This window comes from Phycodurus eques, chromosome 7 (genome assembly GCF_024500275.1).
Source record: "Phycodurus eques isolate BA_2022a chromosome 7, UOR_Pequ_1.1, whole genome shotgun sequence".
NCBI classification, from domain to species: domain Eukaryota; kingdom Metazoa; phylum Chordata; class Actinopteri; order Syngnathiformes; family Syngnathidae; genus Phycodurus; species Phycodurus eques.
In genome coordinates this window covers 27,007,041-27,034,578 of record NC_084531.1, presented here as the reverse complement: position 1 = coordinate 27,034,578, position 27,538 = coordinate 27,007,041, and the positions used below count along the sequence as shown (strand labels likewise).

The window sequence follows — 27,538 nt, the reverse complement described above, 5'->3', positions numbered from 1 at the left end:
TCGAGAAAATGCACGGATGGATGGTCTTGGCAGAGACAGCGCTGTGTAGCTGTACCTTTGTGTCTTTCTCTTTCTACACCATAAAATGAACATCGCCGTCTCAATTTGTGCACCGAGCGAGACCCCGGAGTCGATGCCGAGGTTGTTCTCGGCTGCTCATTTCACCATATGCGCTAACGAGCTCGGGCAAGATGTTCACTTTCCCTGTTGGCACCTCGTGTGTGTATATCGTCTTGAGAGGATCACACGCCATCGTTGTGAAAAATTTGCCATTTTGTTTTAGTGAATTACCTTTTAAACATGACGAGCATGCCGTAGTTTCGAATCAGAACTACTTTTTACTTTTACTCGAGTCATATTATTCTAAAGTATCAGTCCTCTTACTTGAGTACATTTTTGGATCTCTTTCTTCACTTTTAACAAAGCTATGGCATGTTTTTTTCTCAGCCGTAGAAGTAAGTAGAAGTGAATTATCCCCAAAAAGATGAGGCAACGTGAAGACGACGTCTGCTGCCGTAAGGTCGACACAGTCAGCATCTGTGCTTTTTGTAATGGTCTTATTAGATTTGTATTGTTGGGAAAAGGCGGCGGAATTTCCTTTCAGTGTTCGTGTGACAAGGTAGTGGAGCGTGGCCGCCTTCCCTCAACAATAACCCCTGGAGTTCTCTTCTCTTTTACTCCCATCAACCCCCCATCTCTGTCTGTCCACCTTTTTCTCCCACAGAGATTTGTGCAGCCGACTGCGGTGGCCACGGGGTTTGCGCGTTGGGCACCTGTCGCTGCGACGACGGCTGGATGGGCGCCGGATGCGACCATAGGGCGTGTCACCCGCGTTGCAATGAACACGGCACCTGCAAGGACGGCAAGTGCGAATGCAGTCCCGGCTGGAACGGAGAGCACTGCACTATCGGTAGGACGGGGCCACGCTTTTGTGTGGCGTCTTCAAAAAGGTTTTGCCTGTGAAGCAGTGGGTGTGATGGGGAGGGTCCGCTTGGCGATGAGACGTGGTAGATGTGGGGGGCGGGGGGGGGCCCGCGGAGGGGGGTGTCCGGCGGGTGGGTGGGGAGGAAGCATGCTTAATTGAATTTGTGCAACTCAGTAAAGCATGAACGGGTTTACGCAAGGATCCGAGGCTTGCCTTCATGCATTTTAATGTGGGAATGTGCTAAGGTGTCCTTTGAGTTGGCTCATCCTCTTCCTCTTTGCTGCTCATTTCCGCCCGCCGGCTCTGTGTGTGTTTGCACTCTCTTTTGCACTCGCTTGTTTAAGGGTCTGTCTGAATAGCAACAGCTTTCTTGAAAACCTCACGTTTTTCTGATGATTTCTGATGACCTTGGAACGAGATCACAATAGTTGCCTCTGTAAGCCCCTTTTCCATTACACGGTACCTAATCGCCTCATTGTGACGTGAGGATACACAGCTAGAAATGAGCAAAATATACACACAAAAATACACTAAAATATACCCCGCAGTCTCCAAACGGCTGTGGTGCTCCGTTTTCTTGTCTGCAATCAAAATGGGTATCCTTACCATGAACACCACATGCCAAGAAGTAAAAACAACTAGAGAACCTGAGCATACACAGCTATGACCAAAATCAACACAATATGCTCCGCAGTCTCCACTTTGCCGGACTGCTCCGTTTTCTTCTCATCTTGAATAAAATTGCTATCCTTACTATGGACCAGCAGAAGTAAAGACAGGAGAGCTTCTTTATCTTCCTTCGTTCTTAGCTCTGGATGGAGCAGTAATAAACTCCATAGTCTCTACTTTGGATTTAGCAGTTTGTTTTCCTGTGCCCCAAAGTCTCCTCTTGAATAACATTGGAATCCAGACCATAAACAGTTACATGGCAAGAAGTAAAAACAAGAGAGAGTGAGCATACACAGCGAGAAATAAACAAAATAAACACACCTTATATGCTCCGCAGTCTCCAGATTGCTGTAATGTTCCGTTTTCTTGGTGCCCGCAGTGCCGTCTCAGTCGGTATCTGAAGTACAATTTTTTTTTTAGCTGATTATTTTTCAATGTCAAAGTTTGCCAGCCCGCTTTTCAAGCAGCCTGGTTTTATTTGCCTTTGTGTCTGAGTCATGTGGTTGCGCCTGACAGCAAAGGACCCATTTTAAAAAAAATATTTTATGTATTTGGGTTATGATGATGATGATGATGGATGTTGTGAGGATTGACAGCTTTTAAAGTGTGACTGGAGCTCACCAGGACAGGTGCCTTTTTATTTAGTTTGCACCCCGCTATTTAATGTCAGGCCTGTCAGACCCGCTGAACGTCAAAAGTGCCAGGCCATCCGGAGGTCGTGTTTTCTAAATCCGTGGTTCTCATACTGGGGTTCGCGAGCCATAACTTGATCATTTGCAATCAATTATTATCTCGTATCATTTAAAAACAAGTGCATATGGCTGACTTGTTTTTGTGAAGTTGTTAAAAATATATTCTAAACTGTTGCTGAAGACATGCAGTCTTATTACCAGGAGCCAGGAGTAGGAGTTCTCTCTCTGTTTCCTGTCTCAAAGAAAACTTGAGCATGTTCCCTTTGGGGGAGGTGGTGACCTTTCGATCGCGAGAGTCGATTCTACAGGCTTGTTGACGTTTTTGTAATTTCCTTGTTTGCTCTCAAACAACAACACTTGGGTGTTGTTGAACAACAACAACACAACAACAACACTCTTATTCATCCTCCTGTTATGTTACTGTTCAAATTAACCCATTTTAATGTTTAGACCTACGGAAAATGTACACCGTATGATAACTATATTGACCCGGAAGTGACAAGGGGCTTAAAGGTATTGTGGGGGACTTTTAAAAAACATGGAAAGGAGACATATTTAGAAAAAATAAATTCACAATTTTAATCAATTTTCAGGTGCCTTCATAAACGGTCTCTGTCACGACCAAAGTCAACAAAGGATAAAGATTTACATTCCACTTATCATCCAATTGTCACACTCTGGTTGGAATCACTCTGTTTTGGGGGGAGGTTCTGTTTCATGCCAACTTGGTATTTCATGACTGTGAAGACAGGGAACAAAGCTCGGGTGTTGCGACGAAGCAAGCAGCTACTCCGTGTTGCCCACTTAGCCACTTTTGCGTCCTGCCTAGCGACTATTAAATAATAAAAAATAAAAAACAAAAAAAAGTAACTAGCAACAAATCCAGTGACTTTTTGTCTTGTTACTAGCAGGACATGTTTCACATCACTGTGTCCAGACTGCAAATGAATGGCACTGGGCCAAACCAACACAGGAACATTTTTTAACTTAACCATTACCACATCGGCTCATGAACATTTTTATGGATAAACAGGCAGCGGCTCACATTTACTTGAGGATATTTGCAATGTTAAACAAGCAGATTGCACATTGATCCATTAAGATTTTTAGAGTTTAACATTAACCCATGGACATTTTTCTGGTAAAGCATGCAGCGGGACACATTGACCCATGGACATTTTTATTGTTTAACATGAGTCGGGTCACACTGACCTGCGGTCATATTTATGGTTAAACTTGCAGTATGGTCATATTGACCCGTGGGCATTTCTGTGGTTAAACAAGCAGTGGGTCACATTGACCCGTGAACATTTTTATGGTTAATTATGCTGCGGGTCACATCTACCCATGTACAATTTTATAGGTAAACATGCAGTGGATTGCACATTGAATTAAGGGTATTTGTAATGTTAAACAAGCAGTGAGTCACATTGACCCATGAAAATGTTCAGGGTTTAACATGACCCGAGGACATTTTTATTTTAAAACATGCGTCAAGTCACATTGATTCATGGAAGTTATATAGTTAAACATGAATCGGGTCACATTGACCTGTGGGCATTTTTATGGTAAACATGAAGTGGGTCACATTGACCCGTTAACATTTGTAGGTTTAAACAAGCTGCGGGGGACATTTTGGGGTTTAACGTGCGGCCGGTCACACTGACCCATAAAAATCATTATGGTTAAACATGCAGCCGTTCACATTGCATCAATGGAGATGAGTCATCAATGGAGCGGTGAAAGCTTTCCTCCAATAAACCAGGAGAACCTCAGTTATTGTTGTTCTAGAGCAAGGACTCAGTCTGTGAATGTTTCATTAGCGGGTCCTCCATTATTGATGGACTATTTTAAGATCTCTATAAGAATATCCCTCCGTGGCGTCCATTAAGAAGCCAAAGATCACCATTTCAGATCAGTTGTCAGAATCAAGGCGGCTCATTTCGACCTCGCCATCTGCCGAGGTGCGTTTGAAGATGAAAACGTCCCACAGTCGAAAAAAACCTGACCTCTTCGTGCATCAATCACTCTTTGAAAACGGTCCCGTGAGACGCTCCGTCCGACGGGAGTCTGCATGGCTCGTTTTCATCTTTGTGTTGGCTCGTGTTCGTCGTCTTGCTTGTGATGCATGCTTTCTTTTGTTTTTGTGGTGCACTAACACTCTGCCTTGCTGTCTCTACCTTCCCTTATTCTATTGTCCTTATCTTTTATCTCCCAAGCTCACTATCTGGATAGGGTAGTGAAAGGTACGGCATTCCTCCTTTTTTCATTTCCACGTCGACCCTTCTTTCATCGCCGTTGTGTGACTGCCATTACCTTTGTCGCATACATACCGACAAGCACTGTACACCAACGCCATTAACCACCTTTTTGCACCATTGTCACGGCATCATCTCCACTTAGCACCTTCACACCCACTGGATCTAGTTGTGCGTCCGTTGAAGTTGAAAAGTTGTGGGGGGAAAACAGGGCCCTTGGGTAAATGATCAAACAATGGTATGCTGTTAGCTCATCAAGGAAGTTGCTATGCACGGTGCTAGCAAGCTTTGCCAGCTAAGCAAAGATGGCTAGCTGTGTGGCCTGAATTTCAATGTTTCGTTTCGGCGTCAAACAATGATATGCTATTGTTAGGTCGGTAACCAAAATGCAACCACTCTGCGACTAACGTGAGGCCTAGCTATTATCTGTGATGCTAACGAGACTATCTAGATTTTCCCCATTTCAAAGCTTTCTATAGGCTGAAAATAATGGTGCACTGTTGTTCGCTCATTAACCAAAATGAGGCCATCTGTGGTGATAGGAAATTTCACCAGCTAACCTAAGGCAGCTAGCTACGTGTTCCTGGTGTCAGCGTTTTGCACAGAGACATTTCCTAACACGATTAGCCTCCAGCAGTTGCTGTCGTTCTTTTGGGAAATTAAGGGGAAATTGTATTGTGTTTTGTTTTGTTCTGACCACAGCGCATTATTTATTCCGCCTTTTATTGAAATAGATTTTTAAGGAGCCCTTTATCGTTTAGCAGAGGCCTTTTCAAATCAGTGATTGCCAAAGCTTAATTGATTTTCTTGGGAGGACAGACGACATGGTTAAAAGCTCCGCTGTATTCGATTATCAAACATGCAGAACAATGGCACATATGCACTCACTTAGAAAGTGCACTAGCTAATCAATAAATTACAATACAAAAGCTGTATCAATGGATATGGGAAGCAAGTCTTGTTAAGGTTATTACTTATTTACTTCTTAATTTAAACTACTGTATTATATTTATTTTCTTCTATTGAGCCTTATAGCATATTTGCCCAAATCATTTTTAACATACTGACACCAACCATATCAACAAATACCAAAGTGCTGCCTAAAAAATTTTGTTTTTTTTCATCCAGGTCATGGTAATCCAGAGGGTCAATTGCGGCACCGGGACTCTTCTTATTTGTTGAATTATTGTGATTTTACATGTTTTCTCATTTTGTTTTTAAATACATTTGCCTTATAGTTTGACTTATTTTATTTTGTCATTATTACAATTAATTTTTGGTTTTACTATTCATAGAATAATCCATATAAATAAACATTTAAAGATTTTAAAAATTTCCTCTAAAGTTTGTTTAACATACTTACTTGACACCAATGACTACTTTCCTATTACCATGGGCTTGGCGCCATCTCATGGCCTCTGAGGTTGTTACAGTAAGAGTACATAAATACGCAAATCTTTTTTTACATTTTTTTTTACAAACGATAGATTTCCCGAAAAAAACGTGAATTGGTGAACATGTGAATAGTGAAACGCGAATATCTTTGGGATTACTGTACTGCCGAAAACATCGCCAGCCACGACATCTGCTAGCCAGAGGCTGAGCAACACTGTGTTTGTTTACAGCATATAACTGAAGGCAGTTTCACTTCCTGTCCCTTACCTAATATGTTCCGTGTGGGAACTTGGTACTGAAAATCTGAATACATGTGCCTTTACAACACGACTCACTGGGGGTGTCTCTATCCGATCTTTGAAATCAGAAATCGGTTAGATGTCAGCAAATAAACGAGTATCGGAATAGATCGGACTTGATCTAAAATCTCCAATTTTAACACTCTTATACAAGAAGTACATTCCATGCTCCGCTCCAGAACTTTTATCCAGCAGCGCCCAGGCAGCATGCAGAGCCCGCTGATCACAACAACAGGTTGCGAAGGTGCTACCATAGTAAGCAAGCAGTAAGAGTAAATGTTGTTTACGTAACGTCGTTTATTGACACTCCCTGTTAAACTAAACACACACAACAAACGAATTACACCTATTAAATGTGCAGACACATCACAGACTTCATTTCTTTCTTAATTTTTATGAAGAAAAATTGCTAGATCAAAGCTAACACACAATGAATGAAAAACAACATTAACAAGCTAACAAAGTTTCGCATCGAACTTATAGCTCTCAAAATTATGAATATTGGTACACAAACGCTGTATAACCACATACAAACAGGCAATATAACAATCCTCGCAAGCATATATTCTTCAGACTGTGAAAAACTAGTTTTATTAACGATAAGTTAATAAAACCAAAAGTGAAAAACTGCACATAATTTACACCTCTTAAAAATGTTCATAAGTGCCTATATTATTAGTTTACAACACAAACTATGATCTCAAAATTGTTTAATTTAAAACTAATCCTAAAACATTTGCCATAAATATAAATTGCTTATTTGAATTTAAAAAAAAAAAAAAGAATGCATGCACATGTGGCGAAGACTCTCCGTAACTTCAACTAACAACCCAGGCTAAACTTAGCTCCTCCCCGACACAGAAACCTTGTCTTTCCGTTGACATCTATCACTTCAACATACTGTACTTCCTTGTCACCAAATCCTGTTTAGCCCTGGGAAATTATGTAAATTCCTGACACGCTGTGGCGACCCCTAACGGGACAGGCCGAAAGCAAAAGAAGAAGGACATCAGTAAATAGCTGAGGATAGGGTCACCCCCCCCCCCCCCCCCCAACTATTACTGAACTGCCCAAAACATGCTAGTTATGCTGTCCGCTAGTCAGAGGCTCAGCTGCACTGTTTGTTAACTGCATAAATGCCTACATCTCAAGGAATTTCCACTTTCTTTCACTTTCCCTTACCCAATGTATAAATAAAAATCTGAATCTACCGCTACAACCCTACTCACTAACCAAAAGATCTGAAACCCTCATCTCCGGGTTGTGTCGTATTCTATCCGCCATTATTTCCATAAATACTTCCTTTCACATTCCACCTTTCATTGATTCCACCTGTCGCTTTTTTCTCCGTCTTTCATCCTCCCCATTTTCCCGTTTCCCCCATTTGATGTAAGTGTCAGTCTGACTCCTCGTACTTAAAAAAAATGGTGAGCTCAGCAAGGCGTTTATCAAGGCACCATGCTGACAACACCGAGGGTGACAGACGCGCGCGTTTGATATCCCCGAGACGGATCCCGCACGTCGCGATTACGATCGCACGTGACCAGATAATCGGCAAACAAGACACCGCGCGGCCCTTGATGTGGTGGAATGCTCCGGAATAAACACCGTTGTGGTTAGCATCCCGCTTTCCATCTTCCCAAAACCTTCATATGCTGCTGGCTTGTTCTCCCTACTAGCATTTCTGTTGCATTTGGCTCCTCTTAATGGTGGAACACACACTTAGGGGTAATCTCATTGGGCCTTATTCAGCAGTCTATTTTTTTTATATATATATTTGTATATATGTTCAGAATTATTTGCACCTGTGACCTGTGGCAGCGCCGTAGGCCTTTTACACTAAGGCCATTTTAGCCAATCAGAAGCCAGAAGAATGATGCAATTGAGGCACAATTGCATCATTGGCGAAATGATTCAAATCACAATTTATGCGAAGGTGTTCCTATGTACTCGCAGTGGCTAAAATAAATTCTGTATGTATAATGAATAAAACAATCACCCTTCTTTGGGTATATTTGTGAATGAAATCTATACCAACAATTTTAGCTTTAAAAAAGCAATATTTTACAAAACTAGCACCACAGTTATTGAAAATATATTTTAGTTCTTTGCTTTTAATATTATGTAATTGAATATACTAACATGTATTTTTTATCAGTTGGATTATGATTCAACTAAGGGTTTGTATTTATTATTTAACTTTTTAAATGATTTTAATATTGTTCAATGTCACTCAAATCGGAGCATTATTATTTTTGTAGCAGTACACATTTTACTTTTAAAAATATATTCGTAATGAATTTTGTTTTATTCTACGTGGATCTTATGTTTGAATTTATTGTATGATGTAACTGATTTGTCATCCATCAGAATCTCTCCACTGGGATGCCTTGTCAAAAAAATTCGAAACAGTCGCTACTCGTGAGTGAGGTTTTTTCGATTAATTAACAGCCTGCATCAACAACATGAGTGAATAATGACATACGGTGGACCTTTTTGCTCAATAGCCATCATGGCTGCAACCTACTATGTGTGTGTGTATATGTGTGTGTGTGTGTTTGCACACGATAGTAAGTAGAGTGTGAGAGGAACAAACTGTGTCATTATACAGCGTGAAGGCGGGTAATGACTCCAATATCGACTGTGAGGATCGGGCGCATCTGAGTGCATGGGGAAGGGATATTAGCGGCTTCGCTGAAGGTGTATCGCATTGGGCAACTTGAAAGCGGAGGGTCATTACGTTCGCCCCCCCAGGCACTCGGCGTGGAACAATCACAAACGAGTGTGTGTTTGCGCGTTTGTGTGTGTGTGTAAACGTCAGGAAGCGCCGGGAACTAAATCCAAACACTAACCCAGATCAAGTAGTTTTTAAACTGGTTTTGCGGGGGACAAGTTTAGGAGTCTGCAAAATAATATTCAATAGATCATTATGCAAGATTGTTTTACATGGGATTACTGTACTTTGTCCTAGTTGTCTGTCATATCCTCTCTTTCCTTTCACCCAAACAGAGGGCTGTCCCGGTTTGTGCAATGGCAACGGCAGGTGCACCCTGGGTAACGGCGGCTGGTACTGCGTATGTCAGCTGGGGTGGAGGGGCAGCGGCTGCGACACCTCCATGGAGACGGCCTGCGGCGACGTCAAGGACAACGACGGAGGTAAGACATGGACAAAGATTTACTATTAAGTATGTCAGGTGGCCCTGTTGGCACCCCAAGGGCTTGGGCTCACATTACAAAAAAAATTTTTTTCTGATGTTTATCCATTGTAAAGCATCTTCTTTTCGCCACTGACTGATTTATCTTCCTTCGTTCGCCATTGCTTTTATGGATTTTATTTAATATATTATTATTTTGTGTGGTTTTTATTTTTTATTTTGTTATTATTTTTATTTTTTATTTTTATATAGAAACGGTGCCCACTTTTCGTAAATGATATGACTGATAATGCATGTCATTTTTTTTGCGAATTATTTTGCGGTTTCCAAAGTCATGGCTCCTGGAACCCTAGTTTGCGAACCACTGCTCTAAGCAGCCTCGAGCGCTGCCAAGCACACAGCGGAGGAAATCACGTCTCGGCCCCCCATCTCCACAATCCCATGCAAGCCAATCCCAAGATTACGCTAAAGATGATCAAGGGCAGTAGTGTATTGACCAGTCTACTATAGTGCATTTTACTATATACGGTAGAACCGAATTTTCATGTATTCGGTTTTCGCCAATTGTCGTGTTGAAATCTTGTCCCGGTTTTCACATATCCACGTGCTTTTCATACAAAAAAAACGTGAGTAGCCCATTCATTTCATTTTCATTTCACAATGCAAGCTTTTATTAACAGCTCAAGGCAATAATAAGTCTCCCGGTCTGCTCGGCAACACTTGGACAAGTTGGGGCAACATCGGCGTCACATCCTGTCATAAGTCAAGCTTTGAAAATCAAAACACGCTAGTATAATAACAGCTTCACTACACTTTATTTGGCCATATGGTGGCTTATTTCACAGTCACACACAATAAATAATCACCAAATAGTTTGAGTGTGACTGCTAAACAAGCCGCCATAGGGCTGAATAACAATGTCTCTACTATTACTATAATGGTGTGTTTTTATGTTGAATGCCTCACTTTTGATAGGATGTTATGCCGATGTTGCCGAGCAGACCAAGAGGTTTGTTTTTGAATTGTTAATAAAAGCTTGCATTGTCTTGCCGTATGTTAAACCCTTTTTAATCAATACAATATATTCCACATTGCTTTTGTATGTAAAGCTATGCTTACACTCTATAAAAGTTTTTTTCTTTTTTTTCTTTGGGTGTCTGAAACAAATTCATTTGATTTACATTATTTTCTATAGGAAATACTGCTTTGGATTTCATACAATTCAGTTTTAGTCTGACTTACTTAATTGAATCGATCATGGAAACCGAGGTTTCATTCTACTGTACAGTCACTTAAATAGCGTCCAGAAATTCTTATTTTTCTTCAATGGTGTGTGCGTATTTGTAACCTTGTCAGATGGTCTGGTGGACTGCATGGATCCAGACTGCTGCCTCCAGGCGAATTGTCACAGCACATCGCTGTGCGTGGGTTCGCCGGACCCGCTGGACATCATCCAGGAGACCCAAGTGTCGTCGGGGAACCAGGGCAAGCTGCAGAGCTTCTACGAGCGCGTGCGCTTCCTGGTGGGCCGGGAGAGCACCCACGTGGTGCGCGGCGCCAGTCCCTTCGTCGCCAAGTGAGTAACCTTTGCTGCGCTCCTTGGAGGTCCTGACATTTCAGCCATGTTCACTGGGCACTTCATTAGGTACACAATCAACATTCCCTGAGCTTTGACACGAGAGCTGTATCGAAAAGGTCAAAGTATTCGAAATGGCTTTCAGAATGATGCAGTGCCATTGAAAACCACAATCACATTTAACATATTTTTCAATGAATACCGCTCACAAAATGGCACGTGCTCATTTTTTTTATTATCAACAATTAAATTAATAATGAATTTCATTTGTTTTAGATCTTAAACTTGAACGTATATCTTTTAACACACGTATATTATTATTATTACTATGAATAATAATAACAATAATATATTGTATTATTTATTTATTTTAAATTTGTTGCATTTTATTTTATTAATGCATGTATGGATCAGTTGAACCCCTGAGCATGATTAATTTTGTATATAATAATTTTGTAGCAGCAGACTTCCAATTTTCTTAATTTAATTAAAGTATTTTACAATTTTTATGTTGTTAAATACATGTAATGATTACTATTTTATTTTATATATTTGTGAATGTATTCTTATCAATTAAAATGAAACATTATTGCTGTACTTTACTTTGTTTATTATTCATGTTAATATTTTTCTATTATATATAAATTTAAAGGTATTTTTAATCAATTTAATCAATCAATTATATTGACATTTTGTTGTCTATCAGTCAACCTTGACATTCACTTTAAAACAAATCTTTATTCTATTTTTTTTGTCATTTTCTAAAAAAAAAAAAAATGTATGTAGTTTATTCAATATCTACTTTATTTTCTTCTATCAGTCAAAATTGAGCATGTCTATGTTTTGATACAGCCTTTGTACTGGATGTCATGAGATGAGATGCAGGTGTAAATGAAATGGAGCCTCAAAGCGGAGTGTTCGCCTACTTTCCAGTGTGATCTTTAAGACAGAAGAGCAAACGCACTCCTTGTATTCATCTAAAAGCAATTACATACACTAAACAAGCCATCCAGTATGTTCCAACTGGACGATAATGAATTGTTTTAAGTGTAGAACTGTGGGTCTGCAGTGACTAAATGCTGCGAAATAGCATTAGTCCGTTTGTTGGAGCCCGCTTGTTGCTTGTTATTGCGTCCTGTGAGTTATTTTGCACTTTATTGCTTAAGACAACTGCGCTATAAATAACTACAGCAAAAGCAAGTGTTAGAAGGGGATGTTTTTTGGGGAGGAGGAAGGCAGCTGGATGGAGTAATGGAGGGTGAAATGGACAGCCGGCGGTGGTTGTGAGCCGCTTGACGGATGACGGACAGATGATGATGGACAAACTCGGAACGAGGCAAAGAAAAAAAAAAAAGCCTTCAAGCGACGTGAACGGCATCTCGTATTCATGTATCGTGATTACTTTCACTGTAATCCATCTGAGGCCCGCTCCCAGAGGCAGGGCACACTTTCAGATTCGACAGGAAGGCTGTCAGACTCCCACAATCCCCCACCCCGCTACGCCTTTTGTTTCTTTCGCGTTTCATCTGTAATCGCTCGTGCGACTCTTTGTCACCTTATTTACGTCCCGCTTTGGAACTCACTCATCTTTTTTCACTTGTGACAAATAAGCATCAAAACTGAAAAACAAGGCGACAACATCACATTTTCTGACTTCGTTATGAGCATTTCTTTTAAAAATCGTTTCAGGAAAACAAACACTGTTGCGTGTTGTTGTTATTTCCTGACGCTGAAGGTTATGGCTTTCGACGTCACTATTTTTAGCTAAACTTTGTTCCGGAAGACGGCGCACATTTCAAAAGTATCCCAGTTCAAGCAGGATAATTTTTCGAAGAACAAGGGTAAAACATTTTTCTATTTGACACTCCACTAATGTTTTTAATGCCTTAAGAAATATCATTTCAATTGTAGCTGCGATGAATGGGACCCCCATCTATCTTGAGGCTCATTTGAACAACTTCCCTAAAAGGATTTCTTCAAAGTAGGAGCCCTTGAATTCACCCAAATGCTGCGTCGATTGGTTAAACAGGTGTCGTGGGCTTATTTTTTTGTTCCTTATTTTTCCCCTCAAAATGATTGGCAAACTTTTGATGCCATGCTCTGCTCACATAAACTGACGTAGCCCCCCCCCCCCCAAAAATGTTGCCATTTAGCATTGCACATCTGCCTAAGATACCCGCTTCTGAATGGGCCTCATTTAAATGAATTCCCGAGTCGGAGTTCATGTGTGTGAGACATTTTCCCATTATCCAGCAGTTTTCAGTACCCAGCGGTTAAAAAAGCATACATTCATGCTTCCATCAGACACTCTTACGGTTTTTTGTGTAGCGCCTTGTGTACGAGAAACACGGTGACATTTCATCCTCGTTGACATTTTCTCTGGCTGTCAACAAGCACTCAGCGTTTGCTGTCGGCCAGATGTGCGTGGAAGAAGAAAAAGAAGAAGAAGCAGAAGTAGCAGAAGCACGGGGCATAAATAAGTAAAAAGTGGAGAATCCAGAGATGAGCTGCGAGAATGGAGGCTCACCTAAAAATATCAGTGACAATCTATTATTCATGCTTGGTGTTCGTTTCCCTTGCACCCATGCTGACAGAAGTGAGCGGTTATGACAGCGCGTTCGGAGGGCTTCAGATGGGCTCTCGGCACCTTTCCCTACACGGCCGGTCAGCTGATCATCTTTCCATTGATCCCGCTTAACCGCTTCCTCGTAGACATGTCGGAGCTTGCCGCCCTCTGATGTTTCCCACCGCAAGAGGCGGCAGAGGTGTCACCCAATAACGCTGCTGCCACTGCATAAAAGTCTCTGCCGTGACACGCGATACACGTTCTGTGGCCGACAGCAGCTCCTTGCGAGTATTTTCATTTTGCATTTGTCTGTTTGTTCCAGTCAATAAACAGCTGAAAGTATATTGGCAACGATGGCTCTCCTTGCCCACGTGCGAGGGCATTACAGTACTTTCATTTCTCCTTTTTTTCACTTCACTTGAGTAACGGTGTATCTAAAGTTAGCTTGTAACAAGAATTTGGGCTCGTAACACAAGCAAACAAATCGGTCGTTTATTGAACGGGACAAAGAGTCGCAACTAGCGACAACTCCAATGCTGTGCTTACAGTAATCACACTTTCGTTTTGTTACATTTTCTTGTATTGTTATTTTTTATTTTGTTATTTTCTTTGCAGCGATAACAAAAATTTTGTTTTTTTTTTGGGGGGGGGGGGGGGGACTGGAAAGGGTTAGTGGCATTTCAATTAATTTTACTAATGAAAACTGATTTGATATAAGACGACATAAAGTTACGAACATTGAGATTTAAACCCATAAATCAAGGTACTACTTTATTTGATATTGGTTAGGTTTTGCAGTGGGCGGCATCGACAATCGCAGATGAAATAGTAAACAGGGACAGTCATTGGGAGAGATGGATACACAACGCAGCTATTACCAGCATTAGGCCATTAGGGCCTCTTGTTGTGTTTCTTCTCTGCGGGCTCCACTAAACGCCTTTTCTCATCATTATAATAAGCCGGCGTCTCTGTGTATTATTACGCCGTGAAGGCCCTCTTGAAATTGTTTCATTTCTTCATTGTTATTATTGACAGGCCAACTAAATTGCCAATTTGGGGATTTTCCCATACTCAATTTATAACAAAAATTTCAGCCCCCAAAGCCAGTTTTACATAGCTCCACGAAATTTGCTAGGCATGCCTGTCACGAGTAGATCTACGGAAAAGTTTCAAGAACCCATGCCTGAAAAGACACAGGAAGTCTGCCATTTTGGTTTGAATTGGATATGTTTTGCCAAATTCAGGGATCCTTCAAAACTCTTAGAAACTCAACTCCACAAGGTCAGATCCTGACCAAACGTTTCACTTAGCAACATAAAATTTGGTAGGCATGTCTAACATGAGAAGACCCACAATAACGTCTCAAGGCCAAAAGGACATGGGAAGTCCGCCATTTTGTTTTTAAGCAGCCATTTTAGGCTCATTTTGGCCTTTTCCACTGGGTACTTCAAAGACGAACTCATCCATTCCATTTTACCGAAGCAGCTCTTGGATCACGTGGCCCAAATTGATGAATCTCATGTTTACATTCATTAATGTGGCCTCTCCATCATTGGATGATCGCCGCTGTGTGCTTCACATCGGAGATAGTGTGCAAAAGGCCCGGCCTGTGACTTCGCCCTGATCCTTCACGCTCCCTCAACATCTCCTTTCTTTGGGCTCTGTTTGATGTCAATATTTAAATAATTTGTCTTGACGAGGAGGAGGTGGGGGAGACGAAATCGTCTCAGTGTGCAGCTGAAGCAGGCGGGCGGGAAGGAGATAGTTCCACTTTCACGCATCCTAAAAGGAATCCCGCTACGATTGCTCTCTTCAAACAAAATAAACCGTCGGCGTGAATAATGATCGTACGACAGCGCCGCGTTAACTCTGGCGGTAATTCTGTGCAAATACAGCCGCTTTGGACATATTTGCGGCGCTATCTGCTCGCTTGTTTACAGTACAGCGGTTGGACAGCCAAGGTCTGCTGAAGGAGAGCCAGCCTAATTAACATAGAGGCAGGTTCCTGGGGAGCGGCATAGTAGGAGGTGAATGATCTTGCCTCTGGTAAGGACATGTTGAGGGCGGCCACTAACACGCCAGTGTTAATTGTTTCCGCTATGTGACAATATTTAAGACCCAAACCTTTTAAAAATAGCATTTTGTCCAGGGAGTGTTTTGTTTTGGGCAAAAACAATAGCTGACCGAGGGGGAGGTACTTCTGTGCCAGGTCAGAACGTGATGTGACGAGGTCTCCGCTCATTTGGGTGACTGGCTGCAAGAGGAGGCAAAGATGCTCATACTCTGCCCAGACGTATAAATGCATGTGCAAAGAAAAAAAAAAAGGGAAACGTTTCCACCTTTTTTATGTAATGTCGGCAGTTAAAAAAAATAATGAGCCTATTTTGACATAGTAAGGATTAGAAAGTACAGTTTTCAAAAATCTACTTATGTACAGTAAGCATTTGTCCTTCGTTACCTCGAACCACCGCTGGCCAGCAATCAATCGCTGGGGGGACTGGCGATCGGATCTCATTTGGTGACATCGATGTCAGGGTGAGTGGTGGTGGCCCCGGGGTCTCGATAAGCAGCCAAGCAAGTCTAGCAATCTGCACTCTTATTGTTTCCTTTGCAATGAGAAAGATAAGTAGGGCTTTTTTTTTAATTAGGGAAAAAACTAAGTAAAGCTTTCCTATCTCATTATCGCTCCAGCTCGGCTAAGAAAAAAAAAAAAAAACACCTCTGAGACATGCAAGGAGATGTTTTTTGTACTTGTGCTTGATTGCTTTTATTTTGTACAGTGTTTTCTTTTCACAAGCCACCATGATTCTTTTACTTTGTTTCTTGCTGCAAAGAAAGATTTACCTCTTTCACACAGATAACAAGCATCAAAGTCGTAACAGAAAGCATTCATTAGTCTTTTATACAGAACACAGCGAAGGCCAGATATTGTTTCATATAGCAGTACGGATCAGACATTTGTGTATTTTTGTGCTCTTTCTATTATTTCCCAAGATGACACCAATGCCCAGGCTAATAAGAAAGTAATAATTGTTGTAAAGGAAGAATTGTGACGTGACTGAGGCGAAAATCTTGTTGGGGAGAAGCTAAGTTTAGCCTGGGCTTATGGATGGTCTTCCCCAAATGTGTATGGTTTTGCTAGTACATTCATTTATTAAGTGTAATGTTGCAAGATAGCTTTGAAATACTCTTACATTGTTTTTAGGTTTAAACTATTAATATAGGCACATATAAAGTTGTGGGGGGCGCTAATTGCTTTCGGTTTTTCGCTGTTCAACGGCAGGGCTCGGTCCCTGGGGTTACTGTACTGTGTTTTCTGGTGCTTCTGTTCTGGGGCATCAATTTGGGGTCCAATTTGTTGAGTTTTTAGTTGAGAAAAAAAATATAGCTTCTTTCACACTGAGATCCTGCAACATTGCAACAATCAGGGCTGTAACACAGCATTTCACTCAGAACACAGCAAAGGCCATATTTCACACCCCCCCCCCCCCAGACATTGTGTTTGTATTGCATGGCAGTTCTTGGGGGAGTGTTGGTTTAATTGTTTGCTTGATTGATTCATCCCTGCGGCCATCTTTTGTCTTGGAAGTGATGCATTATCCAACAGGAAACTCATGTTTCCTGCGTCCCAGTTTAATTCAAGACACTTGTCCTCATTTACGGAGGGACTATTATTCTTTGGCATCATTAAGCATGAGGTACCATTTGTTGTCCTCATAGTGATCTCGCTGCTCTTGTGGTTCCACATGCAGGCACGTGTGCGTCATCCGCGGACAAGTGGTGACCTCGGACGGAACGCCGCTGGTGGGCGTCAACATCAGCTTCATCAACAAGCCATCGTTCGGATACACTGTCACCAGGCAGGATGGGAGGTAAGAGATATTTCTTGTTTCAAGTCCAACACGGTCGTCTTTTAGTTCTAAAGATGCTCGCTTGGCCGCCGCCATTGATATGCCTCACGCTTTCCAATTTGGGAGCGCCGGGCGCAATTCCCAGAGACATCAAACAAAGACATTCTGGTGCACGCTCGTAAATTATGCTTCTGTAGCAGCAGGCGAGGAAAAAGAATCAAATATGCCAATTCAAAGCGAGCGATCTTGGACTGCGTGGCGCGGCGCAGATGGACATTGTTTATGGGACAACGGCGGCTCTTGGAGGAATTAAGGGAGACATTTCATTTGACGTGGTGCACATGCATTGGATACGCTTGTTACGTGCATTTCGTCACTTTGCGTCTGCACATTAGCTCATTTATTAAAGGACCAGTAGACCATCCTAATCTCAGTCATGAGATTATAGTGTAGTCTGTTGGCAGGTGGTTTGTTCAAAAAATCAGCAGGATGACAAGTAAACAACCAGGCTGAGAGTCGTAGTACTGTACATACTTGCTTGGATTAAATTGGATTGGATATCTAACTAACCAACCAACCAACCAACCAACTACCCAGCCAACATTAAATCGATTCATCCATCCATCCGTCCATCAACCATCCATCATTCATTCCATCCATCCATCAATCCATCCACTGGGCAAAAGGCAGGCAACACCCTGCCAATGGAATAACTTGGCTAAATTGACTTAAAAAATATGTCGGCACAAAAAATAAATAAATAAATAAAAAAAATCAAACAAACAAAAAATAAACTGTTTGCACCGCCGGAACCTATGTTTCACACGGACATTTATTGCAGACGGATGCTCTGTTGGCCCGATGATAAACTTTTACAAAAACGACAAAGGAGCGTTTTTCAGTGATTTGTAAGACACTGTTAGATGTGTAATGTACCGTAATTTCTTGTGTGTAATGCACATTTTCTCCTCAAAAAGTTGTCAAAAGTCCATAGAGCGCATTATACATGGGTTAGGGGGAAAATGAAAAAAAACTTTCACATTATATAAATGTGTGCCGCCATCTAGAGGTTATGTAAAAGCTGTACACTTTAATTCCAATATGCCACCGCCAGGTAGAGGTTATGGAAAGGGTGTACACGTTCATTCTGGTATGCCACTGCCAACTAGAGGTTATGAAAAAGGTGTAGCCTACACTTTCATTCCAATATGACAGGGGTACAAAAAAAAGTGAAAGAAGTGTTTGTTTTATAGTTATTATTTCTAACCCTAATCCCTAACCTCTTCTCACACAGGACATTAATTTAAAAAATTAAAAACAAATACCATATTTCAAACAGTAAGTTTTGAGACAAATTTGTGGATTTGGACTTTTAGTGTTTCCAGATCACTAACTAAGGACCGCAAATGGCACACTATTTATTTACACTATTTATTTACTATTTGGTGTCAAACAACAGACACGCGCCAATTTTGTCTTCCTAGAGAAAGCTGCCGTGTCCCAATACATGCTTCACTTCCTGCTGACATTTTTATCACTTGCTGGTTTCTCGATATAGCATACGCTCTTGATCCTTCTCGCCGATATCCCTCCGGCCTTTCATCGACATCCCTCCTCATCAACTCTCCTCTAATCTGCTTTGGCCTTGAAGTCTTTTCCTCTCTGACTTCTTCTTTGCTCTCTGTGACGGCGCCTTCCTTCATCTCCTTCCCCCTTGTCTGCGTCTTTCTCACGCATCGCTCCATTTGTTCATTTTCACAAAATTTGATACGCTTCTCTTGAAGACAGCTTATGTGTAAACATTCCTCCATCACCCTGTTTTCCCTGTTTTTTAAACATGGCCCTGCGACTCCCGCTGGAACCCACCACCACCACAAGCACTCCCTGCTGTAACGTCTGTAAACAGGCTCAGTGCAGCGTGAAATCAGAAACGCACCTGTTCAGCCACTTAGAAATGGGAAAGCTGTCTCGACTAATTTCAATGATGTGTTGTTCGTTGTCCGAGGCCTGCCTCTTTCAAAGTACGCTGTGCCCAAAAACGTTCTCTGGCGTAAACAAAAGAGGTTTTGGAGGGGGCGGTTCGTCACTGCTTGCTGACGGTGGCTTGAAATAAGCCAAGTTTCCACCGAGCTGTATGGATAAATTCATACAGTACGCAGCATTTGCAGTGATCAACATGAAGCAAAATCTGATGGAACTTTACAATAGTGGCAACCTGGAGCACTTTAGCTAGGCGGCACAGATTCAAACGGGGCCTTGCTTTTGTAGCGCAACGTTAGCAATGCGATTAAAGAATCTAACGACAGCATACTGTTATTGTACATCGGTGTCAAAGGATTATGTTTGAAGTGATACATCTCGACTGAGAGATGAAAACCTTTGTATCAACTTAAAGCCATTAATTTCTTTCATTGTAATGTTATAAGATGAGTTTAAAATGATATTAAACTGTTTTGGGGGGTTAATGGGTCTGTGGTGTATTTACAGTTTCAACTATTAATATCGGCAATTGTAAACATTTTCAGGCTGGGGCATCAATTGTATGCATTTTATTTCACTATTTGCCGCAGGGCTCAGTCTCTTATCTTTTTACTTTTTTCAATATACAGCACATTTCATCAGCACACTTTCAGCGCCGCTGAGCAAAGACTGCAGCTTGATAGGTTCTGTCTTGAGGCCGTTGTCATGTCTGATAACGCCCAGCAAAACCCCTCCGTCGATCGGTGCCCGCCGCCCATCGTTTCCTGTCCGAAAGTGGTTGTAGCCCCCCGCAGGTGTCCCACAAACCAGTCCAGCTGCAGCCTGCGAATTTACAGCTAAATTAGTTTTGATGGCCGGGCTTTGTTCTTTTTGTGCGGCCTCACGCTGCGCATACGAGCATGTCTCTGTGGGTTCCAGGTGAGCAGGGGCTAATGGGCTCTCGGCAAGAAGCGACAGGTACCAAACGGGTCCGGCATTACGTGCGCACAGGAGGCGGCGCTCGCTTACTTGGTCGTATCGCACCCGAAGGCACGAGTCCGATAATGCGACCGAATCGACGGGTTTGCACGTCTGGGCTTTTAGACTCATGTTGGACTGGACCGCCTCCATCTGAGGGATCGATGCCACTTTCTATCTCTTTGTCACACACACGCACTCGCACTCGCGCCCGCGCACACACACACTCACACACACACATTACTATTAGCTCTGGAAGAACAAAATTTGAAAATCATTGTATTCTGTTTTTACTTACATTTTACACAGTGTCTCAACTTCATTGGAATTGGGGTTTGTATTTTCGTACATTTTATTCCTTGTAATATGCATTTTAATGATATTTTCCTTTTTTTTTTTTTTTTTTTCTTTTACAGTTTTAATGGTTTAGGCTAGGAAGCATTTATTTCCCCACAAAAGTATATTACAGCATACACTCAAAATCCCGCAATATGACTGTGAAATTAAATCCGCATTGCACTGAATCCGTAATAGGTGTACCGCGATATAGCGAGGGGACACTGGAACAAGTATTTTGTGTTAAGAGCTTGGTCAAGAATGAATTTCACTTGTATCTCAAGGCACCACTGTATATCTTATATATTTCAGTAAAAAGCTGTCAGAAAATACTCAAATTACAGATGCCTGAAAATTGGATTTAAGCAGATGAAATGTGTCATGTTCGTCCGTCTCGTCTTCTCAGTTTCGACTTGGTGACCGACGGGGGCATCGCGGTGGCCCTGCGCTTCGAACGCGCTCCGTTCATCACGCAGGAGCACACCCTGTGGCTGCCGTGGGGCCGCTTCTTCGTCATGGACACGGTGGTCATGCGCCACGAGGAGAACGACATCCCCAGCTGCGACCTCAGCAGCTTCGCGCGGCCCAGCCCAGTGGTGTCGCCTGCGCCGCTCACCGCCTTCGCCGGCTCCTGCGCCGAGAGGGGGACAGTGGTGCCCGAAATCCAGGTGACTGACTCTCCCGCACACGCGCATACACATTTACGCACCCGGGGGATCTCCTGCAAATGATTCATCCCACACATGTGCCAGACTCTGAGAACTGTTCATCGAGCGTAATAGTCACTGCTGTGATCCTTATCTGTCTCGTGTAATTGCTTTTCTTTGGAACTTGGCCAGTTTCTAGTGTACAGAGCGAGGATGATTACGCAAGTTCACAATGTCATCCAAGCATTGCATTGATATTTTACATTGAACACAGCGTAATTCGTAGTTTGGTGGCTAATTTAGTCTCCCAATTGTTACCTATCAATCGAATAAAAATACAGTGCTACCTTGATTTACGACTTTCCCAACTTCACAAGTCACGAGGTTGCATTTTTCACTTTGTGTTGCGAACAAAGATTTGACTTGCGAATGAGCCTCAGACGCTCACACGCAACAAACATCGGGCCACCCTCAGTTCACAGTTACCTCGCAGTGAAAGTATTGTTCGCATTTTCCATTTTTTGTGCAGTCATTTTGCCAAATGTCTTTTTTTCTAACCATGGTTCCTAAGAAAGTGAGTGCTCCATGTCTTCACTGGACATTGTTTAAAATGGCGATAAAGTGGGCTTTCCAGGATATATTTCCATTGACCTCTTTGCCACCCAAACTCGCACACTGAGTGCTCGTGACTGTCATGCCTAACAGGCGTCTCTTTGTCCTTCTCTAATTATGTTGTCTCCCAGTTTGCCTTCGAAGATTTATGGCATATCAGTGAAATTTGTATTCAAGTCTATTTATAGCCCCCGCCTTCTCTTTGCTCCGCTTTCGAGGGCCACTCTGCGGTCCTCACCAGGGTGAATTTGGATCAATCGCCCCCCAACCAAACACTCCGCTGACTGACGTGTCCTCTGACCGGCGTTATGGCGGATTTTAGTTGTTACACTATATCTTGCCAGACAAAAAAGGGGGATGTACAGGTGCATGACTTAATTAGAGCAGAGTGGAATAAACCGGCACTTTGTTGACCTTTAACCATCCGACGTGCGCAGGTCTCCGCCCCGGCTTGTTATTATGAGTCCATATATTATCTGCCATGTGTGAGCCGCGAGCCCAAGGGCAATGCAGCTGTGCTGTCGTCCTATCAGGATAGCAGCACAGAGCACTCGTAATGGAGGAAATTTCTGTTAAATCGATTGAGAAAACTATTCAGTGAGCTATAATGAAGAAATCTTTCACACTACGATGCCACGCTATAATTGTCCCCCTATTGATGTTTTGGCTCCATAGATCTGCTCGGAGGAAAGGTTATGGATAAAAAGCGACAGTCTGTACTGGTCAGCGGCCAGAATGGCAAACAAATGGACGTTCGTTGTGAAATAAAAGGACATATGGATTTAAACTGAGTATTTATGTCCATGTGGCAGCCGCGGGGCTTAGTGTTAGACCAGACGTGCTTGGTTCTGAGACTTTGTGTTCAATTTTGTGTATGGGTCCATGCAATTTTGCCTTTTGTTTAGGATACCTGCTTCTTATTAGGGCTCTTTTGGGCAAATAAAACCACAATTTTTAAAGCTTAGTGTCCAACTTCCTGTTAATTTCCAGGCATGAGTTCTTCCGACCATTTTGTGCATCTTGACCATATTTCTACATTTAAAGAATACATCCTACTGAAAATGTACTCTTGCGTCTTAAACTGAAGAGTGTAAATTGTTCATGGATGAATGGATAGATATTTGTTTCGTTTTTGCACCAACGTAGACGCTTCAGGAGGAAATTCTCATACCGGGTACCGACATGAAGCTCGGCTACCTGAGCAGCAGGACAGCGGGTTACAAGTCCATACTGAGGGTGACCCTGACTCACGTCGCCATCCCGTTCAACCTGATGAAGGTGCATCTCATGGTGGCGGTGGAAGGCCGGCTGTTCAGGAAGTGGTTCCCCGCAGGGCCAAACCTCCTGTACGACTTCGTGTGGGACAAGACGGACGTCTACAGCCAGAAGGTCTACGGCCTGTCCGAAGCATTTGGTCAGTGAGGAAACACCCATTTTGTTTAGCCGTATTGTACTTAGAAGTCAGGACAGCGCCCAACCATAAAACAATTTTCTTTGATTTTAAAATTAGGTGATTATTATATTCAAGTTGTGTTTTTTAAAAACTATTTCATCACTCTAGTGCATGATGTACAGCAATAGTTATTGAACTTCAAAAAATAATTCGCTCTCCAAGTACCACCATCATGACTAATGTTAAAATACAATAAAGTAGTAGTAAGTGTATGTAAGTGTTCATCAAAAATGAGGGTTTCTTCATAAATAGTGTATTTAATATTTTTAACACTGCGCTTAAATATAGGAAAATAAAAATAGAAAATACTTAAATAATGATTCAATTGAAATGTACTGCACATAAGTTAAATAAAAATTGTACCTAAACAAATTCTTGAAAAAAAACAGTCCCATCCATTCATTTTCTTCACCGCTTGAAAAACTGCTAAAAGATGAAATTAAATTACATTGTACTTAGTTCAATCTAACTCAAGTGTACCTAACAAATGTTGTTCAAACATTCATTCATTCATTTTCTGAGCCGCTTCTCCTCACTAGGGTCGCGGGCGTGCTGGAGCCTATCCCAGCTGTCATCGGGCAGGAGGCGGGGTACACCCTGAACTGGTTGCCAGCCAATCGCAGGGCACATACAATCAAACAACCATTCGCACTCACAGTCATGCCTACGGGCAATTTAGAGTCTCCAATTAATGCATGTTTTTTGGGATGTGGGAGGAAACCGGAGTGCCCGGAGAAAACCCACGCAGGCGGGGCCGGGGATTGAACCCGGTCCTAAGAACTGTGAGGCTGACGCTCTAATCAGTCGGCCACTGTGCCGCCGTTGTTCAAACAAATGTTGTAAAAATGTCACTGTAAGATTATGCACTGTTTGAACAGTGATTTTTTTTTCTTTTTTACATTTTTATTATTTTTTTTTTTTTTTTTTACTAACCACTCGTGGGAGATGAGGCAATTTTGAAAAAAATGCACCAGAAATGAGCATCTTCGAGCACATGGCAGACTGTGACTTCCACTAACAACCCAAGCCAAACTTAGCTTCTCCCCGACATACAGATTTGGTCTCTTAGTCGGGCTGTATCACTTTTCAACATACAGTACTTCCTTGACACCAATTCCTATTTGGACAAGGCTTTGGCGGCATCTTGTGGCATATTTGGGTGTTTCAGAAAGAGCCCAAAAACACGAATATGTGAATTCGTAAATAGTTAGCCATCTATGTTTGTGGGATTACTGTGCAATATGGCTAAAAGCATATTAAACAACAGTAAGTCGACGTCTCAAAATTAATATTGGTTAACTTGCTCTAACACTTCAGTTATTGTTAAAATGTCACTTTCCTGAAGAGTTAATACAAGGTTTTTGATGGTGACAGTTTTACCCAGGAACAGATTATTTCCATTATTTCCCAAGGGACAAATCAGTAGTTGACCTTCCGCTATATTGAGAAAATAACTCTTATAGCACATAAACAGTTTGATAAGCAATTAGAGAATGCCCTTTGGGATACAATGTAGTCGCATACTAGCACGACCATGTCTTATTTTGAGATTTTCAGTCCAGGTTGACATGGCGCAATCTTACATTGTTGTTCCAGTGTCTGTGGGCTTCGAGTATGAATCATGTCCGGACCTGATCTTGTGGGAGAAGAGGACGGCTGTTCTTCAGGGATACGAGAGCTCGGCCTCCAAGCTGGGCGGGTGGACCGTAGACAAGCACCACGCTTTGAATATACAGAGCGGTGAGTCAACTTCTAAATCCCTTTTGCAATGTTCTATTCTGGGGGGGTCTTTTTGTTGCACGCCTACGCCCGCCCAGAAACCGCTGGAGACAACAAGACATTCAAGAAAATTATGACTATAGGATTTAAGAAAAGTTAACAGCTGAGGTTCTGTTTTTCGTTTTTCTTGCATGTCGTAGCTGTCGGGTGAAAATCTCATACAGTATGTCCATATATGGCCAATTTGATATTTTTCACAAATCAATACTATTGGTCTATTCCCATGTTTTCTGTTATTTGTATGAATTAATAACCAATTTAATGTGGTGAAAATAGCTTAAGAGCAACTCTGTTATCTCTTGAACCCTCAAGTGTTTGAGAAGTGTTATAAAACTCCACCTCTTCCCTCACTCTTCGGGAATTATGGCCAAATATCTAAGTACTACCGTAGAGCGTTCTTAATCATTCACTGCCAGCCTTCCCAGTTAACATGGATAATTTACTTCTAAAGCCGTCAATGGCAGTGAATGTGTTCAAAGTCAGAGCTATGACAGTAGATGGCGGTATCACTCGAAACAGCATCTCAATGGATGAAATGTTTTTGGGTCTGAATCCATCCATCTATCCTTCCATCCATCCATTTTCTACAGTGCTTGTCCTCATAGGTTGGATGGAGCCTTGAACCCGGAACCTCAGAAGTGTTATGCAGAAATGCTAACCAATAGTGCACTGTGCTGCATACAAATAGCGTCCATACATTTTCTATAGCACTCTCATTAGAGTCTCAGATGAACTGGAGCCTATCCCATCTGACTTTGGGTGAGAGAAGCGGGGTAGCCTGCCAATAGCAGGGCACGTACTGTATCGACAAAAAAAGCATTCACAGCTATGGAACTAGATCCCTGAGGTCATCAGGTGCAGGCTTGCTAAGTGTTTCCAGAACAAGAATAATTTGAAACACAGTGTGAAGTCATGTCTCGACGACTATTTTTTTTTTTTTTTGTCGAGCCATAGGTGTCGATGTTTATCATTGCTTATCACAGGCATGATAAAATAAGTCTCTCATGCTTTTAGAGGAGTGCTTTTTCCCCAAGATCCTGCAATACAACAACGTCACACTGCCAGAGAAGACATTTGCCTTTTTTTTTCTACCACAGTCCTTTCTTTTTCCCACCATACAAGGGGTAAATTTTCTCATTTCTGCCAAATGACTCTTGAAAGGTGGATGAAGAGAGAAGAAAGTTCGGGGCAGTCACCTGTCACGAGTGAAGGCCTCGCTTTCTGTGTGACGGGGGCTCATCAGAGGAGATGAGGCGCGCTGATAGGAAAAGTGCTAAGGAAGCTTTGATCCGTCACACCGAGTTGGAATGCGCCATCCAGAGGAGGAGTAGATGCCGCTGCCAGATTCTACAAGACGCTAGGCCACCCCGCCCCCTCGTTTCTTTGGCTCCACCATGTCATGTTCGTGCCCTGCGATTCTAGAATCAAGCCTAATTTAATTGCCGACAGCCTGCTCGTGGAAGCTATTGCGAGATTAAATCACGCTCCGGGAAGAGGATGCTTGGCTGATCCTCGCTGATAGACCAAATGTTGCTCTGCTCAGACCACTCACGCCGCCAAGTACCAGTCGGAAGGAGAGGGACGCACGCCTTGCATTTCAAACAGGAAGTTATGGATTGGACTGAAGGAGGCTCTTTACGTCGTCATAAAGTTTCCAAGAGGGGAGAGCTACAGTAAACCCAGGGTCATAGCGAAAAAAACGCTAGGAACTGATGCTGCCCCTTCATTTTTTGTTGTTGTTGAAATTGCACGTTTTATGGTTTAAACCATAAATATACCACTATGTTCCCAAAACAGCTAAATATGGTAAAACTCATTGACCTTTGAATCATATAAACATTTCCGTATTTTACACTACACTTGCCACCGCTTTTGCCCTTGTCAGATGATTACAGGTTTTTTTTCTTCAAAGTAGAGTCCATGAGAAACACAATTTTTGTATAGGTAGATTTGACTTGAGGGACCAATATGCTTTGCTGAAGAAATAAATCAAACCTTGTATCCACCAAGCAGTACAGTTTGATTCTGTTCGGCACACATTTTGCTACGTGGTCATTGTACAGTAAAGACTGACTTTTCACAGGAAATGGGCACCGAGCCTCGCCGTGAATAATGAAAAAAATGCGACTAATTGATGCCCCCCAAAAAATATGTTTTAGAAAAAATAATTTAAACCAGTGATTCTCAAAGTGTGGTACATGAAAAAAAATATCACTGAATTAAACTGCATCTTGCACAGTACTTTTGTTGGTACAGTTTAGTTGTATTAAATTTTTAAGAACAATTCATTTGCATTTCATCAATATTTTTTACCATCACTGCTGCTTTTTCATGAATTCCAAATATCATTTCTTGTTTTCACCATGTTGCTTTTATTTTGTGTTTTGC

At 42.0% G+C, this 27,538-nt stretch overlaps 1 protein-coding gene across 1 annotated transcript in view; it reads left to right on the top strand.

Annotated features, from left to right (window-relative positions):
• The window catches only part of tenm4 (teneurin transmembrane protein 4), a 193,417-nt gene that overhangs the window by 118,293 nt on the left and 47,586 nt on the right, over nt 1-27,538 (top strand). Inside the window, 7 exon segments of the mRNA XM_061680943.1 lie at nt 725-910; nt 9,248-9,394; nt 10,750-10,969; nt 17,288-17,407; nt 21,066-21,327; nt 23,065-23,332; nt 24,968-25,111. Coding sequence (XP_061536927.1) covers nt 725-910; nt 9,248-9,394; nt 10,750-10,969; nt 17,288-17,407; nt 21,066-21,327; nt 23,065-23,332; nt 24,968-25,111 — 1,347 coding nt within the window.